General features: G+C 54.2%; 6 protein-coding genes across 6 annotated transcripts; 2 read left to right on the top strand and 4 right to left on the bottom strand.

The window, feature by feature from the left end:
- Window positions 1-674: 674 nt before the first annotated feature.
- On the bottom strand, window positions 675-2,539 carry AtWU_06314 (amidase family protein; the record flags this gene model as incomplete). The annotated part of the gene is made up of 3 exons (XM_035501424.1): window positions 675-1,702; window positions 1,758-2,185; window positions 2,244-2,539. The coding sequence occupies 3 exons, from the start codon at window positions 2,537-2,539 to the stop codon at window positions 675-677; spliced, it is 1,752 nt and encodes a 583-aa protein (XP_035357317.1).
- A 1,416-nt stretch (window positions 2,540-3,955) lies between these two features.
- Window positions 3,956-5,351, top strand: AtWU_06313 (uncharacterized protein; the record flags this gene model as incomplete). The annotated part of the gene is made up of 3 exons (XM_035501423.1): window positions 3,956-4,177; window positions 4,258-4,766; window positions 4,832-5,351. The coding sequence occupies 3 exons, from the start codon at window positions 3,956-3,958 to the stop codon at window positions 5,349-5,351; spliced, it is 1,251 nt and encodes a 416-aa protein (XP_035357316.1).
- Window positions 5,352-8,276: 2,925 nt separating this feature from the next.
- Window positions 8,277-12,107, top strand: AtWU_06312 (non-ribosomal peptide synthetase; the record flags this gene model as incomplete). The annotated part of the gene is made up of 1 exon (XM_035501422.1): window positions 8,277-12,107. One exon carries the CDS (start codon window positions 8,277-8,279, stop codon window positions 12,105-12,107), a length of 3,831 nt encoding a protein of 1,276 aa, XP_035357315.1.
- A 292-nt stretch (window positions 12,108-12,399) lies between these two features.
- Window positions 12,400-13,439, bottom strand: AtWU_06311 (phytanoyl-CoA dioxygenase family protein; the record flags this gene model as incomplete). Its single annotated transcript, XM_035501421.1, has 3 exons — window positions 12,400-12,751; window positions 12,809-13,184; window positions 13,235-13,439. 3 exons carry the CDS (start codon window positions 13,437-13,439, stop codon window positions 12,400-12,402), a joined length of 933 nt encoding a protein of 310 aa, XP_035357314.1.
- Window positions 13,440-13,764: 325 nt separating this feature from the next.
- On the bottom strand, window positions 13,765-14,544 carry AtWU_06310 (2-deoxyribose-5-phosphate aldolase; the record flags this gene model as incomplete). The annotated part of the gene is made up of 1 exon (XM_035501420.1): window positions 13,765-14,544. The coding sequence occupies one exon, from the start codon at window positions 14,542-14,544 to the stop codon at window positions 13,765-13,767; it is 780 nt and encodes a 259-aa protein (XP_035357313.1).
- Window positions 14,545-14,754: 210 nt separating this feature from the next.
- AtWU_06309 (transcription factor) lies at window positions 14,755-17,304 on the bottom strand (the record flags this gene model as incomplete). Its single annotated transcript, XM_035501419.1, has 5 exons — window positions 14,755-14,933; window positions 14,982-16,226; window positions 16,296-16,833; window positions 16,889-17,164; window positions 17,221-17,304. 5 exons carry the CDS (start codon window positions 17,302-17,304, stop codon window positions 14,755-14,757), a joined length of 2,322 nt encoding a protein of 773 aa, XP_035357312.1.
- Window positions 17,305-17,551: the final 247 nt, after the last annotated feature.

The raw sequence follows: 17,551 nt of genomic DNA, 5'->3' as shown, positions 1-17,551 counted from the left end.
CAGCAAAGCCACGGAGCAGGATCAGGTACTACCAGCAAGAAACTGACTTTCGGGATACCACTACCAGAGTATTACAAGATTACCGCCACCAGTCGCACAGGATGGCCCTGCTGGGCATGGCTGGGCGGTGGCTTGGCATCCGTACTGCCTGCTATCGTTTAAGCAGATATGATGGAAGTATATTGGTAGATTCCTAGATATACTCGCAGTGAAGTCTGGGCGGACCCGAAGAGGCGTGTCTTGGCAGGCTGGGCGGAACGGGCACGTCTCCACTAATCCTATCAGTGCACACAGCGGGCCCACGTGGGGATGTTGCTGAGGCTTCATTCGCAGAATCTTCCCCCGGCCGGACTTCCAGAAACACCATCCCAGCAACACTGCCCGCGCGGTGACTGGCACGGTGTCACGGCCCAGAGCTGGCCAGTACTCTTGGCACGCCAAGGTAATCTTCCGATGCCGTCGTGGAACACGACATTATTCTCCCATCACCAATGGGTACCAAAAGTTTAAATTGCCTCCTACGAACCATTCTTATTAATACCCACGACTAGATAGCACGAGTCACCAAGAGGTTCAATTCTATTGTCCCATTAACCATTAATTACGCGGGGAGATGCAGCGAATTTCCCTGCTCCCCTTTCTATCACGTGGAAAAAAGTACAAAGTACATCCGTTTAGTTCACCGGAATGTTCCGATCCAGATAGCCACTCCACGTGGCCAGGCTGCGCTTCCACGGCGTGTTGGACGACAGCTGCACGTCCTCGATCGCGCTGGCATACTTGATCAGCGTCGCCTCCGAGTAGGCCGTGCCCATCAGTGCCAGTCCGTAGGGCATGTGGGAGTCCTTGTTGATGCCTGCGGGGAGCGTCACCACCGGGTAGCCCGCCTGCGCGGCAATCTCGATGGAGGGGGCAAAGTCCGGAGGCACCAACAGCGCCGTGAGGTTACGACCCTGGTAGTGCAGAGCAGCATCAATACCTTCCTCCCGACTGGTGCGGTGGCAGTACTCCAGGGCCTGCCAGTAGGTCTCGTTCATCTCGCCCTTGGTGGCCAGCGACGCCAAGAATCCGTCTTGGCCCGAGGCAAACGCCGGGTTCACACCGGGAACACCACCCTCACTGCCGGCATTGTCGATGTTGTACTGCACAATATCCTCCAGCGACCGCATGTTGGTGTTGTTCAGCTCCGCCAGGTAGTCCCGGATGTTGTTGTAGAAGTCCACCTTGACGTACGAGTACTCGGACTGGTTGGGGTAGCCGCGCGTGGTGCCGTAGTCCCAGTTCCAGCCGGACGGGTCGACAATCTCCTTGTAGTGCGGCAGCTCAGTGCCGTTGATGATGGTGGCACCCGCTGCCTCGATCAGAGCCAACAGCTCCATCAACTGGGCGTTCTGGGCCGCGTCGTTGTACTGCCAGAAAGACAACCAGGGGAGACCGAACACGGCGCCCTTGAGGGCCGTCTGGTTGGTCAGGAACTGGGCGTAACCGCCGGCCGGGGTCTTGCCCTGCTGGGCATAGGTCTCGTTGTCGCGGGGGTCAATACCGTAGATGGCATCCAGAGCATAGGCCGCATCGCGCACCGTCTTGCCAAAAGTGCCGACCGTGTCCTGGTGCAGGGACTCGGGGATCACACCGGCACGGGAAGTCAGACCAACAGTGGGCTTGATGCCGACGACGTTCGAGCGCTCAGCCGGGTTGATCACTGGTACTCCATATTAGCATGTCATCTTTGATTTCTTTCGATCTACCAAACTTACCACTACCATCAGTCTCGGTACCCAGAGCAAAGGGCACCTGGTTGCTGGTGACGGCCACACCGGAACCGGAGCTACTGCCACCGGGGTTGACGGTGAAGTTGTAGGGGTTGCGGCACTGGCCACCACGGCCCGAGTAGCCCTCGGAGTAGTCGTTGGAGCGCATGTCGGCCCACTCACTGAGCGTGGCCTTGCCCAGAAGGACCGCACCCGCCTCGCGCAGGCGATGCACGACGTGAGAATCGCGAGGGACAACGGAGCCGACGAGAGCCCAGCTACCCGCGGTGGTCTCCATCTTGTCCTTACTGGCGATGTTGTCCTTGACCAGGAAGGGGATACCGTGCAGGGGACCGCGCACGGTACCCTGCTTGCGTTCGGCATCCAACGCCTCGGCGATAGCCATGGCGTCGGGGTTGAACTGCAGCACGGCACTGACACACTGAATGAGCTAAACACATCTTTGTAAAAAGAATAGGAAGAAATACTTACTTGGTGTAAGGCTGGACCTGGTAGATGCGCTCGAGGTAGCACTGCAGCAGCTGGGAGCCGGTGAAGCGACCGGCCTTCAGCTGAGCCTGGATGTCATCGATGCTGGCCTCCTCGAGGGTGAAGCCATGGCAATCCCGCATGGGGAAGAGATCGGAGCCATTGACGCCCAACTTGGGGAAGTCATAGGGGAACGGTTGGGTATCAATCTGCTGGGCCACGAGGGAGTCATTGAGGGTGATGGCGTTGGCCACAGCGGCCAACCCAGTGGTGAGGAGCCAAGAGGCAAAGGAAGGCATGGCCGATCGTCAGTTCTTTTTTCTTTTCTCGATTCCCTGCAGATCGCTGCCACGTGGAAAAAGAGATTTAGTAGGGAAGATGAGACAGGGGAGGGAAAAGAAAAGCAAAGTAGATGAGTTGTGGTTGGTTAAAAAGGTTGGCGCGAACAGGCACCAACGGCGACCGGCATCATGCAAGGGACTGGCCGTGGAAAGGACGGCTTCTTGATTTAGTGCCGACAAGGGAAGGGGGGCCAAACTAAGAATGCGACTATTGAGGAGAGAGATGGAGAAAGAGTCCGACTGGCAGGGATCATTGGATCGCAGCGAAAGTTAGTAGATTAATTGGTTGCGTAAAAGGTGCAAAAGTCTGGATGGTGTGGGGAATAATTCCCACCATGAACAAACCGAAAGGGAAAGTTCATCGGCAAACCCATAAGAGGGTGGACGGACCGGCCGCCACAACCTTCCGTGACAGTTCTGACACACACCTGTGACTTTGAATAGACACTGTCCTACTATTCCTAGTAGGTAATGCCCACGAGAGAGAGGTAGAGAATCAAGGAAGGAGAGATCGAAATTGATCTTTTTTTTCAATTCAGTCGAGTAATAAGCTTTTCAGGGCAAGACATGCCTAGACAGACGACTGTGTCAGACGAGCAAGAAAAGAAAGTGCCAAGGGTGGATCTTCAGATAGGCGAGCACCCCGACCCGCCCGGCCTGTCCCATCCGGTGCTCCCGATATCCATACTATGGCTCCTTCCCTGTTACGCATGCATCTTCTCTCAGTTTGGCTATAGTAAAGTGCTGACAGGCTGTTTTTGCTGCGGGTACGGCATCGCTTTTCCCACGGGGTCATTTTCTTTTTCTTACTGAAAAGTTGGATAGGAGTAGAAGGAGTAGCAGTTCGGTAAATTCTTTCAGCTTCACCCCCTGAGCTAGATTTCTTATTATCATATGATTGCCATTAGGTAACATGCGTTTATTCTTCAATATCCTTAGCAATTGTTAGCAATTGACTTTGTTAGGCTTCCTCAGCCTAGAACCAGCCCAATCATCCTAAATTTATCCCCCGGCCGGAAACAGCTGGAAATACTAAGAGTAGTATAGTAGTGGTGGTAAGTCATCGAGATCCCGCAACGGCCTTTGATCGGTACCGATGGCCCGATCCAATTCCGCCCTGCCAATACTTTCTCGCTCTCTCGGCTCCAAAGTCTAATTCGGAAAAAGAATGAATTCGATTGTTATAGGTTGCAAGTAGTTCCTTGGTCTTGTCGTCATGCCCACACAAAAATTTTAATATGGAACACCAACTGCTCCTCATAATTATCAATCACTTCCCCCCTCATGTTCCCCCTTTTTCGTGTCCAGGTTGAGAGACCTTATTGTCGGTCGTCTCTCTCTCTCACCTGCTGCCCCGGATGAGCCATCACTACCATGTCTGAGATCCCCGCCGACATTCAAACTGCTGAGGCGGAGGGTCGCATCCCGGACGGTATCACCGCCGACTACCTGGCCCAGTCGCGCGATCGGCCCACCAAGATCGCCATTCTCTTCGTCGCCGCTCTGACCTTTGTGATCGTCGTCGCCCGTTGCTACGCTCGTCTCTTCCTCGTCAAGAAGTTCGGCTGGGATGATGCTTTGGCCGTCTTCACTCTGGTATGTTAATACCTGCCTCTATGCCCTAATTACCCCCCGGCAGCCATAGTAGATAGAGGGGCTGACTCGGCACCGCATAGGCCATCTACATCGCCATTGTCGCCCTATGCATCATTCTGATCGACATGGGCAGTGGTCGACATATTGAATACATTCAATATGTCCTCACGCTGCCCCGCGTCATCGAGACCGAACGCTACGACTTTGTCATGCACATCCTTTACACCACCGCCTTGTTCGTCTGTCGCCTGTCCGGTCTGGCCTTTTACCAGCGTCTGGCCTCGCGACACCCCAAGATCTCTCTGGCCATTAAGCTCTCCGCCGGGTTCTTGCTGGCCGCGTTCCTCGCCCAGTTCTTCCTCCTGTTGTTCCACTGCCTGCCCGTCACGGGACTCTGGCCCTACGCCTGGCAGCCGCAGATCGACGATTACAACTGCATCACGTGGGGAGATGTCTATGTCACCAATTCAGCCCTGTCCCTGGTCTGCGACATCATGATGTTGGCCCTGCCCTCCATGTTGATCTACATGCTGCAAGTGTCGCCGAAGCGCAAACTGCAGCTGTCTTTGATCATGTTTCCCGGTGTTTTGTGAGTCCACATATTCTTCTGTGTGTTTTCTCTATCACTTTTACTAATGTGCGATCCTCTGCTAGGGTTCTTGTCATTTCCTGCGTTCGCCTGTGGCTGGTCATCGTCGGCCAGTGGTCCTCCGACGGCAGTTGGGCCTACGACCCCATGCTAGCCATCGAAACCTCCGAAGTCGGCGGCACCCTGATCGCCCTCTCGATTCCCGCCATGAAATCCTTATTCGGTTCGTGGTTTTCGCACCTCAAGGCATACTCGTCGCGGGCGGGGGGGACCAGCGGCAAGCCCAGTGGCGGACAACGGGCATACGGACGCAGCTGGGAAACCGGCGTGAAACTCAGTAGTCTCGGGACGCGCGCCGCAGCAGACGACGCATACAAAGTGAACATTGGCGTGGGAGGGAACCCCAGTCTGCCGAGCGAGGGGACCAAACATTCGCGGAACGATGGGTCGTCAGAGGATCTGCTGATGGACGTCAGCTTCTCACCGGAAGAACGACAATTGGCCTTCAAGAACGGGATCCGCCTGACGGAGGAAGTATCGATATCCTCGTCGCGGGTGTCGAGGTTACCGCATTTATCGCGGTAGGCAACCAGCAAAAATAAGGCAAAGTAAAAAGCAATATTATAATAGATGTATTATTATCTTAATCAGTGTATCTCTCCGTAGTGCAAGTGGGGTCGCGCGGGGCCTTTCCCCAGATCGACATGTCTAGGGTCCCATGATCGCCTTGGGAGAGGTAGATGGTGATGAGAAACACGGAATACTGTAGTATTACCCGTAAGGCGCTGGATTTGATTTTCATCCGTTGGGCATTGTTATTGTTGTTCTCAACAGTGATGATGATGGATCCAGGGATGGGAATGGAGAAGGGTCCTCCGACCGGTAATGCCCACCGCCTCAGGCAGTATGCAATATGGACGCCTGAGGCAAGAATCATGGGCAAGGTCAACGGAGTATCATTCTCCGTTGGTATCACGTGATTGTTCTGCAAAGTATACGCTGGGACGGGGTGATTAGTAGAGTCATTCCCTTAATTCCTGTAGCTTTATAATACAGGAATAATAATGATATTTTTATCACATTTACTACCAGATTAGTAACAATGTGGTTGAAATGGCAATGAACGAACAATCATAAGTCTCATTGTATCTGAGGGCGGATATATATCTCCGCAAGTACCAACCTTTATCTAGGATCAAGAATTTGATGGCCACTTACTGTTATCCCATGATCATGTATGTACACAGTACTAATAATAGATAAAACCATTACAATTCTAGTAATATTGGATTACATTACACCAGTTACTAAGTGTATATCCTGACAAGCAACATTCCACCAGCCGCACTACGCACCCTTTCGGGTTATCATTCTGCGGACCTTGATTCAGGCACCATCATCGTGGATGATCATTTGGCTACCATGAGCTCGGAAACTGTCATTGTGGGTAGATCTATTCAATATTTCAAAGAACTTCTAGTAATATAGCATCTGAGTCTTTCTTCCTCTAACATCTAGGGATAGAAGGGGCTACGGGATTGATTGCCGAGTTACGAGTGGTGCACTACTAAGTATTTACTGCAACTGACATGGTTGCCTCTTGTAGCAATGTACAGATAATGCCTCATCACACAGTGGCTGTTGACTATCCAAGTAGCTGGTCTAGACTGCCTGGGATTGAGGGAAATACCTCATTCAATGACAGCCACGCCAGGATGGAATGACCGACCTGACATGACATCTACATATTACACAGGCGATGTGACCACTGTCGTGTAATGAAAGAATACTACTTACCTACCATTCTGCACTCTGAATATTACCTACCCCCACGATACCACCGTGCTGGTGACCCGGGATCACACGAATCAACATCCAATCCCAAGTCATGAGGGGTTTTCCTGTCCTCCCTTTGTGATAAGGTGACAAGTAGTAGTAGTACTTAGCTACATCATGTCCTCCCCACGTCCTTGCTGGCGACTGCAGGCATGCAGTCGTCTGAGGTGTTACCGTGATAGGTAAAAGAATCCCGGAAGATGCAGCCAGCGACAGTGGACTGGAACGCGCTATCTCACACGGTTCCTGCGGGCGATGCAAGTATCCGGGGTGCCGATAGAGTGATGACACCCGAAAACAGGAACTGGTCATCTCCGCTGCAAGGGTCGATGGCGTCAAGGGTGATCCTGATGGTTACTGGGGGTGTGAAGGATCGATAGGGAAAGATCTGGAAAAGAGAGAGAGGAGGGGAGAGAGGGGGAGAGAAGCTCTGAGAGAAAGGGAAAACAAACAGAGCAAAAGGGACCCGCAATCACATGTCGAAGGATTTGACCTCAAAAAGAAAATCGGGTTAGTGCGGCCCGCCAGAAGTGCCCCGTGCAGCCAATGGCATTGTCTATAATAATATCGGTTGTCTCGATCGGGACTAACCGCTCCCCGTCTCGAGCTGACGGAGGAGACATTATGTATTCAGTTGCCGGTGCGGAGTCAATCCCCGGTCGGTCGCTCAAAAAGAGAGGGGAAAGCTATTCTGATTTCTGAGGGGGAAGAACCGGGAGGGTTCAGTTCCGTCAGGTACAGCTTATCCATGCACGCTGATGCAGCTTACCGCACACGCACACACACAAAAGATGCATAGACAAAATAAACAAAATAAAAATTGTCATATTTAAATTTTGAGAAATTAGTGTAATTGTAACCACTCGGAATCTCAAAATACGAGGGCCAGCCGGGTACACATGCAGGCTGCCCGAGTCTCACGATTGGTGGGCAACCGGCGAGATTTTCCCGCTGGCAAGAATTGAATTTCCCTTCTCAATTTTCGTGCACCGCAGAACCAGGGAAATTCTCTCTGCTATCCAGGGCATCATAATGAGATGGATAATGTCTTTCCGAACATCGGCCTATCGATTGATGTAATTGTCTGGAGTATTTTCAGTTTCTCTATCGAGCAGCCAGAAAGAGCGAACGTTGAGACCCCCACTAAACCCCATTAGGCTGCTCGTGATTTGCATGTGATCGAGCCTCTGATTAGACACTCTCACTTGCTACTTATCCTCCTTGAGCCCCCACTGTCTCGTCCACACTAATTCCTCAACAGCTGCCAGATATGGCTGGATTAGTATTCTTACGCTTCCTGGGAAGCTTTCCAATCCGCCGCCCTTCGTGTCCTGCGGCGGGTTGCTGTTTGCTTTGTTTCCTAGGCGAAGGCCATGGAAGCTGGCCGGTGAGTTAGTTGCCCTGTTCGTTCGTTCCTATATCTTCCACCTGTCCCCTCATTCCTCCTCGCGCTTTTCTTCTCTTTCCAGCTCTCACCGCAGAATTGACCGATCTGACACCTCATTTCTTTTCTTTTGTTTCTTAAGCTCTGCCCTCGCGACTCAAAATACCCCCCTTAGTCCTCCTTAATTACCTGCTGTCGACCGGTGGTCGCACACTTCCTCGCCCTCGTATACTCTCTTCCCCTCCTCCTCCTCCGTCTTCCACCCCACGCGACCCCCACATCCATACACAATGACCATCATTGATGTCACCAAAGACCTGTCGGCCCTGTTTTCCAAGCAGGTGCAGGCCACTCCCGATGCGCTGGCGCTGGAAGACGACAAGACCACATATACCTACGCAGAATTAGACCGGGCGGTCGACGCTCTGACTCGGCGACTGCATCACTACAGGGTCGGACGGGACACCCTAGTGGGAGTTTTGCTCCCGCGCAGCAGTGACTATGTCATTGCCTGTCTGGCTGCTCTCCGCGCCGGCGGAGCCTTTCTGGTGCTCGAGCTGGCCTACCCACCCGAGCTGCTGGACGATGTGATCCGCGACGGGAACCCCGCCGTCATCATCACCTGCAGGGCCGAAGTTGGCAAGATCAAGGCCGATGTCCCTCTCATCTCCTTGGATGAACCAGCCACGGAGACGAATGGGGTTTCCGATTTGCCTCCCCCGCCCGCAGATGACGATCTGGATCGTTTGGCCTTCGTTTCCTATTCGTCCGGAACCACGGGCAAGCCCAAGGGAATTGCCAACCCCCACAGAGCCCCGGTTCTCTCCTATAACCTACGATTTGGCATGCAGGACCTGACCCCCAACGATCGGGTCGCTTGTAATGTCTTCTTCATCTGGGAGATCTTGCGTCCTCTGTTGCGGGGAGCGGCCGTCGTTGCGGTGCCGGACGACATCAGCTACGATCCCGCCGCCCTCGTCGACCTCCTCGCGACCAAGCGCATCACAGAAACCCTCATGACCCCGACTCTCCTCGCTACCGTCCTCGCCCGTCATCCACACATCGGCTCGCGCCTGCCCCATCTCCGCACACTGTGGTTCAACGGGGAGGTGGTGACCACCGATCTCGCCCGTCGCGCCAGCCAAGCCCTGCCCAACACCCGCCTCCTCAATTGCTACAGTGCCTGTGAAACACACGAGATCGCCTGCGGGGATATTCGGGAGATGCTCGACGAGAAAGCGCTGTACTGTCCGGTTGGGCCCCCGATTGACCCCAAGAACACCCACATTCTGGACGATAACCGGCAACCGGTGGAGAACGGGGTGAGCGGGGAGCTCTATGTGGCTGGTCCACTTTTGGCTCGCGGGTACCTCAACCTTCCCGAGACCACCGCCAAAGCGTTTACAGAGAACCCCTTCGATGCAACTCCGGGGTCCCGTCTGTACCGGACGGGCGATCTCGCTCGCCGGCTGCCTTCAGGCCTTCTCGAAATCACCGGTCGCGTGGGATCCATGATCAAGCTGCGCGGCTACTCGGTGGTGCCCGCCAAGGTGGAGTATGAGATCACCAAGAACCTCGCCGTTCGCCATTGTGCCGTTGTGGCCCATGGCGAGGGCCTGGAGCGACAGTTGGTCGCATACATTGTCCGCGACACGGACCACGCCACCGACCGCCCCGTGGTGGAAATCAATGAGGCGGGCAATAGCCCGGGCGCGCGTCGCATCCTCACCCAGGTCCTGGCACACTACATGATCCCGTCGCTCTGGGTGGAGCTGGAGGAGCTCCCCACACACGATGTGACGGGCAAGGTCGATCTCAAACGCTTGCCTCCCCCACGCACGGCCGACCACGTCAACGGAAACGGCAAGCCCGTTGAAAAGGACTCGATCGGCATCGACCAAGTGGCAGCCATTTGGGCAGTCGCCCTCAAAACCGCGCGCAATCTGTTGAAGCCCAGTGATGATTTCTTCGATCTGGGTGGACACTCCCTGTCGTTGGCGGACCTCTCCTCGCGCATGTCCCGACACTTTGGCTTCCGCGTTCCGATCGCCCGGCTGGCGGAAAACGCCACTCTGGCGGGCCATCTCCAGACCGTTCGTGACATTCGCGACGGCCATACCGCCGCGGTTCAGGCCGATCTCCCCGCGGTTCTGCGGGCCGACGCCACTCTCGACGATAGTATCCGACCGTCCAAAGCGTCCATCCGCTCGGTCACCGACGCAGACACGGTGCTCCTGACGGGAGTGACAGGATTCCTTGGCGCCTTCCTCCTGCACGATCTGCTCGAGAGCACCTCGGCGCATATCATCTGCTTGGTCCGATTCACGGACCCGGCGGATGATGACCAGCCCGGTGGTGTGGCCAGAATTCGCCGAAACCTCTTGGATCTGGGACTGTGGCGGGACTCCATCATGGAGCGCGTTGAGATCTTGCCCGGAAACCTGTCGCGGACCCGCTTCGGCCTCTCCCCAGAAGCCTTCGACGAGCTCGCCGCCCGCGTGCAGGTCATCGTTCATGCTGCGGCCACCGTCAACTTGGTCTACCCTTATGCGGCCCTTCGCGGGCCCAATGTCGGCGGTACGCGAGAAGTCCTCCGCTTGGCATGCAAGGGTGGTGCGACCGTGCAATATGTGTCCACCAATGGCGTGCTCCCACCGTCCGGAGAAAAGGGCTGGCCGGAAGACGCCATGCTCCCGGTGGACGACGTTCCTGACAAGCTGTTGGATGGATACGGCCAAACCAAGTGGGTGGCGGAGCAGCTCGTGCTCGAAGCGGGTCGTCGCGGACTGCCCGTGAAGATCCACCGCGCCGGAACCATCAGCGGCCATAGCCAGACGGGTGCCGCTAATGCCTGGGATCTGTTGTCAGCCTTGTTCGTTGAATCAATTAAGCTCGGCTACGCGCCTGAAGTGGAAGGCTGGCGAGCAGAGATGACTCCCGTGGACTTTGTCAGCAAGGCTATTGTGCATCTGGCCAGCCAGACGCACGCTGAGCAAACCGTGTTCCACCTCGGCGATCCGAACCCGGTCGATACACGGGCAGTCTTTGCATCTCTGAATGAGCTGGGCTACCCGACCAAGTCCCTGGCATGGGATGATTGGGTATCACTGTGGAATGAGAAGCGCAGTGCGGTCAAGGGTGGAGACGGTGGTTTCACCGTTGATATCCTCCGCAGTGGCATGCCCACGGTGGAATTCCTCCGGGGCATCGTCGTGCTGGACAATGCGGCCACTCGTCCTTTCCGGGCGGTCGTGGAACGGCCCAAGGTCGACCGGGCTCTACTGGAGACCTACACGCGGCACTGGTTCGCTCGAGGCTGGCTGCCGCGGCCGCCGCTTCGCCAGCAAGGTCTCAACGGGACCGCGAAGCCTGCCATCAAGGGTCCGCTTAGCGGAAAGGTGGCCGTCGTGACGGGTGCCTCTTCTGGCATTGGAGCTGCAGTTGCGGCTGCTCTGGGTCGAGAGGGTTGCCATGTGGCTCTTGCTGCTCGGCGCCTCGACGCACTTGAATCACTCAAGGGCCGCATCACGGCCCACGGTGGCAAGGTTATTGCCCGGAAGACCGACGTCACGAGCAAGGAGCAGGTGGACGCCCTTTTCCAAGCGGCCAACGACGAACTTGGCCCTGTGGACATTATCGTATCGTGTGCCGGAGTGATGTACTTTACCATGATGGCCAACGTGCAGACTGAAGAGTGGGAACGTACGGTTGACGTCAACTGCAAGGGCCTCCTCCACTGTCTGTCGGCTAGTGTACCTGGCATGCTCTCGCGTGGCGGTGGTCACATTGTCGCGATCTCCTCTGATGCTGGACGCAAGGTATTCCCCGGCCTAGGTGTCTACTCGGCCAGTAAGTTCTTCGTTGAGGCGACGCTGCAGTCGCTCCGCTTGGAGACAGCCGGTATGGGTCTGCGTGTGACCAGTGTACAGCCGGGCAACACGGCGACAGACCTTTTGGGCATGTCCACGGATGCCGAGGCCGTCAAGAAGTATGGCGAGCCGTCCGGCGCACAGATCCTTGAGCCAGACAATGTGGCAGATTCCATTATTTACGCGCTGCGCCAGCCGGCCCATGTCTCTGTCAATGAAGTGCTGATCGAGCCGCGGGACGAGCCGATCTAGAGGAGTGAGCATTGGGTATTTGATTTAGACCTTTGTTATTTTCCATAGACATAGACCTGTCCCCTATGGACATCGCTATAATATGCACGAATGAAATGATTTTTCGGTATAATTTATTTACTGTTTGTATGTAACGTAGGACATCTCAACCATGAGAAATATATTGCTATTTAGAGTACACACCGTCATCAAGTGACTTTCCTCGAACCACAGGTCACTGTACATACATTTGCAACATGCCTGAGATCTGCACCGTGCTTACAGCATGAACAAGACTACCTCAGAAAATCCACTAAAAGTCCCTCGGCCTCTCGTTCTCCTTCAGCTCCGGACAAAGATGATAGATAGGATCCATCTGTTCCACGTACCCACAGGCCGGCTCACTCATGGCATAGCCCATGAACTCCAAAGTTTCCCGGTCATACGTTCGCGCGACATCTGCCGGCACGGCCAGAAACTGGTTCTCTTCCTGGCGCAGGTATCCGCGAACGACGAACGTGGCAAACATCAGCCGGTACTCATCTTCGGTGATGTTCGAACCCCCTCCATGGTATGCCGATGCTAGCATAATGAAGCCATCGCCTTTTTCCATATCGGCGAAGATACATTGCTCAACCTTTGGAGGCGTAGTGCGATCTGTGCCCCTGCTTGGCTGTCAGCCCTAACTATGGAAATCGGTTGGTAAGAGTAAGTTCACCTACCAAAGATGGCTCCGAGGAATAAACTGCGTCCCTCCATTCTCCCGCGTGACGCGGCACCCAGCTACGAAGAGGCCGACAGCAGACTCGCGCTCCACGTCTCGCACATCATCCCATTGCCCGATCTCAGCGTGATAGCGATGGTTAATGTAATCATCCCGATGCAAGGGCTGCGCCTTGGCTCCGGGGCCAATTCTCATGGCCGTGCAAGAGTGCACGTACGGCTTAGAGACAGACATCTTCTTCTCGTTTCCCCACCAGTACCATCGCCTGGAGGTCAGGAAATGGTCGCATACCTGGTGAAAGAGAGGATTCATAACTTGAGTCCTGGTATAGGTCGGGCTATGAGCGATAAGAGATGGGGCGCGTTGGGTTTGTGCTGATCGATGAGCTGTAGCTTCCAGGAAGGAGAGGAAAGACTCGACTCACCCGGGAAGAAAGAACCATTCCATTCTACGTCTGCATCTAAACGAGGTTTGGCTTCTTGGGAGGCTTGGTCGACATCTTCTTCTGAGATGAGGCCCTTGATGAATACACCTCCGTCTCGTTTGAGTAGATAGATGATTTCCTCCACCGGGGTGTCTTTGGACACCTTCTGAACTTCGTCGTTGTATTTGTTGGGATTGAATGGCATGTTGGTTGTGCTGGATGGTACAATGCAAATGGGTTACTACAATTACTCTGGCAATGATCCAGCATATATAGTCATACTTGAACTTTATGTATCTATGAATGAAGTAAAAAGCGGAGTGGAACCCCGCCCGGCGGTGGGAATTACCTAATAGGGAAGTATAGCCAGCCGCCCCGTCATGGATTCATATGGAGCAGCAATTCGCCACATCGCAGCCTGAAGGAGTTTCAGTGCGCCGAGGATCGATTAATGCATGGTTACGATAGGCGAGACTAGTGATTCGAAGTAGTCGAATATGAATGATGGGTATAAACATGCTAATGCAATCTCAGTACCCCCCGGATGCCTCCGCCATCGGCTTAAACTCCACCTCGACAGGCTCATTTCCTATCCCACGCTTCCTGGCGTCCTCCAAAATTGCGACAGTAGCCGTGGCCCCAATGCGAGTAACACCCAGACTCATAACATGCAGCAAATCATCCAACGTACGAACTCCTCCCGCAGCCTTAATCTGCACCTTCTCGCCCGACTTCTCCCGCATCAACTTGAGAGCTTGCACGGTAGCACCCTTGTAATTGTACGCGCCATCCAGCTGCTTCACGAATCCATATCCGGTCGATGTCTTGACAAACGCAACTCCAATCTGAGTACAAATCTCACATAGACGAGCAATATGCTCAGGTCGTAAGTAATCATTCTCGAAGATGACCTTCAAAACAGCCCCATTGGCAACCACAGCCTCATTGATCTGGCGAATTTCCTCCGCCACATAGTCCCAATCCTCCCCGAGGACCTTGCCGACATTGACTACCATGTCGATCTCGGCTCCGCCAGCCTTGGCTGCAGCGGTGGCTTCGAGGACCTTGATCTCGGTGGTACTGTTGCCGTGGGGGAATCCGATGACCGGACAGACCAGAACGTCTGTTCCGGCAAGCTCTTTCTTGGCTAAGGGGATGGCGTAGGGTTTGACGCAGGCAGTTGCGACGTGGTTGTCGCGGGCGATTTTGAGGCCGGCTATGATGTCGGCATCTGTCATGGTGGGGTGAAGAAGCGAGTGGTCGATCATCTTTGCCAGCTGGGGCAAGGTCACTGTGATTTTGTGTGCCATGATGGAATGTTTTTGATGAGATTGTGTTTATCTGTTGTGGAGTGTGTATGTCCGGGGGCGCCTCGTTCTTATACCTGGACCCCGCAGAGGTCTCCGGCGGAAACCCTTCCAGATTCGGTAATTTGTTCCACCGGAGCGATCTCAAGGTTTATCTGCACTCCAACCGGTTATTCCCTGCTCATAATGGCGCAGCAATATTTTTGCTCTCCATCAGGGTATATAATTACCGTGACTTGGACTCGTGTGCTCCCCGTAGAAAGGTGCACCTTCTAGACCCCACATCCAACTCTGCTCCAGGATCGGAAAGGCCTCCGCGGTGGGCCAGAATGACGGGTTTTCTGGGCTGCCATCAGACCCTACTTGGGCTCGAGGGGCATAGTTTGACAGAGCTGTAGACAGAATTAGAATTGATCGAGAAAAGTGTTAGAGAGCAATACCTTGATCAAAGTCTTGAAGGGCGGCCGCGAGAGCAGGATCATGCATGTATTGGGCGGATCTATCTTCAGCTGGGATTTCCGGAGCAACTGAGCCTACGACTGCTGTGGACACCCCAGTAGGATCAATGGCATTGCTTCGAGCTGCTGGTCCATCGGAGACTTGGCCCGAAATTCTCTGTCTTGATGAGGAATTCGTTATTGTCGGCTCACTTGAACGTGCAGTGGTTGCAGAAGTAGACAATTCCATCATTACACTGAGTTCTTTTTCCATGATCAATTTCACCAAGCGCTGAAGGATAGTCAATCCCTGCTGCGCTGCAGCTGAGTGTGTTCGGAGCTTGTCCTGGATGCCGATCAATTTGCGGAGTCCGGACTTGGTCTCGGTAGAGTGTGGACCTAGAGGATCCATGCTGCTGAGGATACCAAGGGTCACGCCTGCTGTAAATGTATGAATGCTAACGAATGAAGCCGCATATGTTTCCGAAACCACTTCTAATAAGGGACTTGACAAAATCTCCGATATGCCGAGCGCTGCATCACGGCAAGCGTTCAAAGAGGCATTCAATGGGTCGACCGAATATGCAGCATCACCATTATACTTGCTGGTTCGCTCTCCAGCGGACAACGTGTAGGAAAGAAGTGGACGGTGCGTGAGAATGCGTGCGTTCTGATACGCAAGCCACAGAGCCAGAGCTTGGAGTTGATAAATATGATTCTCGAAGCGAGGCCCTGAGGCTCCAATATCGCGATCGACTTCTTCGGCAGAGGCATAATGAGACTGGTGAGCGACCCGGCGCCACTGGAGTGGGAGAGGAATCTCTGCTTCCCAATGACGGAGTCGACAGTCGTAGTCGGCAACTTTTCGAACGATTCTTTGGATATCCAATGAATCTGGGTGAGATCGGCTAGCTGCATGCGAACGAACGCGATACAGATCATCCAAGGCTCCCTTTGTGATGGTAGATAGTTTGGTTATGAAGTACTTGTAGGAAAGTAGCGTTGGATCCGACGTCAGAGGTTCATCGAATGAACTTGGAGACTGCATAGTCTGAAGCTTGGCGGATGGATCCAACGGTTCTACGTCGCAGTCATCATCGCGGATACTGTGCGGATACCCATATGCCACGGCAGAAAATGTTTCAATCTCATACACTGCCCACCAGCATCTTTTGCGAGTTTCATTGCGAGTTCGAAAATCAGTCGATTGAACCGGATTCCGTCGGCGGTGTAATTGTAGAGCTTGGGCTATACGAAGCCCACACCCGCATACCGGCCATGCCAGTCGCGGAGCACCATGGTATAAATAATACGTACCGAGTAGAATGCAGGTTTGGACTGCTTCTAAAGAGCCTAAAGACATGATGTCAAGAAGCCCCGATCTCACAACAGAGAGAATGCGATCCCTAAGGGCAATTTCAACCCCAAATCTCGAGAGAATCTCTCGTCGATAGGGCCCGGCGTACTGCAGCCCAATAGCAATCACGATCAGGAAGGTGCTGAGAAAGCCGAGGTGATGGTGGGCGTATCTTGAAGGCCTCTCAGTAGAGCCACCGTACAGTTTGGGCCACCGCTGACGAAACTCGTCTTGATAGAAGACCAACATGAACCAGTGCGCTCGATCGAAATATGTATCTACGAGAAAACTGGCCGCGTCAAAGCTGGGTAGTAGGGATGCCAAGTCCCCCGTAACGGAAGAGGACAGGTCGCAAGGCGCGAGTGCAGTTGAAGAGGAAGGCTCAGATGTGTCAAACTCAACGCTCGGTGAAGCAGATCTAGGCTCTTGCAAGGGGGCTCCCGGGAGTGCGTCCGTTGCAGGTGGCTCCGGTGCGGCCACATTGTGAAGGTTGAATGCCTAATCGAATGGTGGTTAGAGTCGCCCATAGTGCGAGTCATTACGGGGGCCTCACTCCGCCTAGAAGGGACATAGTCGAGCTTGATATCCAATCACGATCCTTTCGGTGCGATGGTGTCCCTGGCGTTGGAGTCTCGACAGGACGTTGGCCAGAACCGATGGCATGGGGTGAACTCGCATGGCGTCTCGGGGCACTTGTATTTGGTGTCTGGACCCTTGGTGACGCGGGCGTATCCTGCGGATGCCGGTAGGGTCGCCAGCGGGTTGCCGAACCGGGAAGACAGCGGACCCCAGCGCGGGTGCAGAGGGTACAAGGCCGTTGGATGTCGCACTATCGAAGGGTGAGCGGATCAACGGGCGTTCCAGAGCTTACTCGTTTCAGCGAACCTTTAGCTTCTGACGTCGACAGCGCTGGCATGCGCTGGGGACTTTGGTGGCGGGACTGGCCCTCGGACTAGGGGTTTTCTCCATGATGGAGGGATGCAGAATAATTGTAAGATGAAAGTTGAAGCATGAAGATTGAAGAGGCAGAGAAAGTGGAAGAGTTGCCGAGAGGAGCAGTTTTCCCCACCGGAAGAGCCTTCCCAATGAGGAAATAATTGGTCCGTGCACGTGGCTCATCTCGGTTTCGATGCTACGGAGTATACTGGTGATCTATCTATACCTCGTTTCATGATAGTGTGTAGAAAATTAGATACAAAGAGGTTGGTGTCACAAG

Source organism: Aspergillus tubingensis, assembly GCF_013340325.1.
Source record: "Aspergillus tubingensis WU-2223L DNA, scaffold_7, whole genome shotgun sequence".
Classification (NCBI taxonomy): domain Eukaryota; kingdom Fungi; phylum Ascomycota; class Eurotiomycetes; order Eurotiales; family Aspergillaceae; genus Aspergillus; species Aspergillus tubingensis.
The sequence above is the reverse complement of the archived record's forward strand: the minus strand, read 5'-3'. Positions and strand labels throughout refer to the sequence as shown.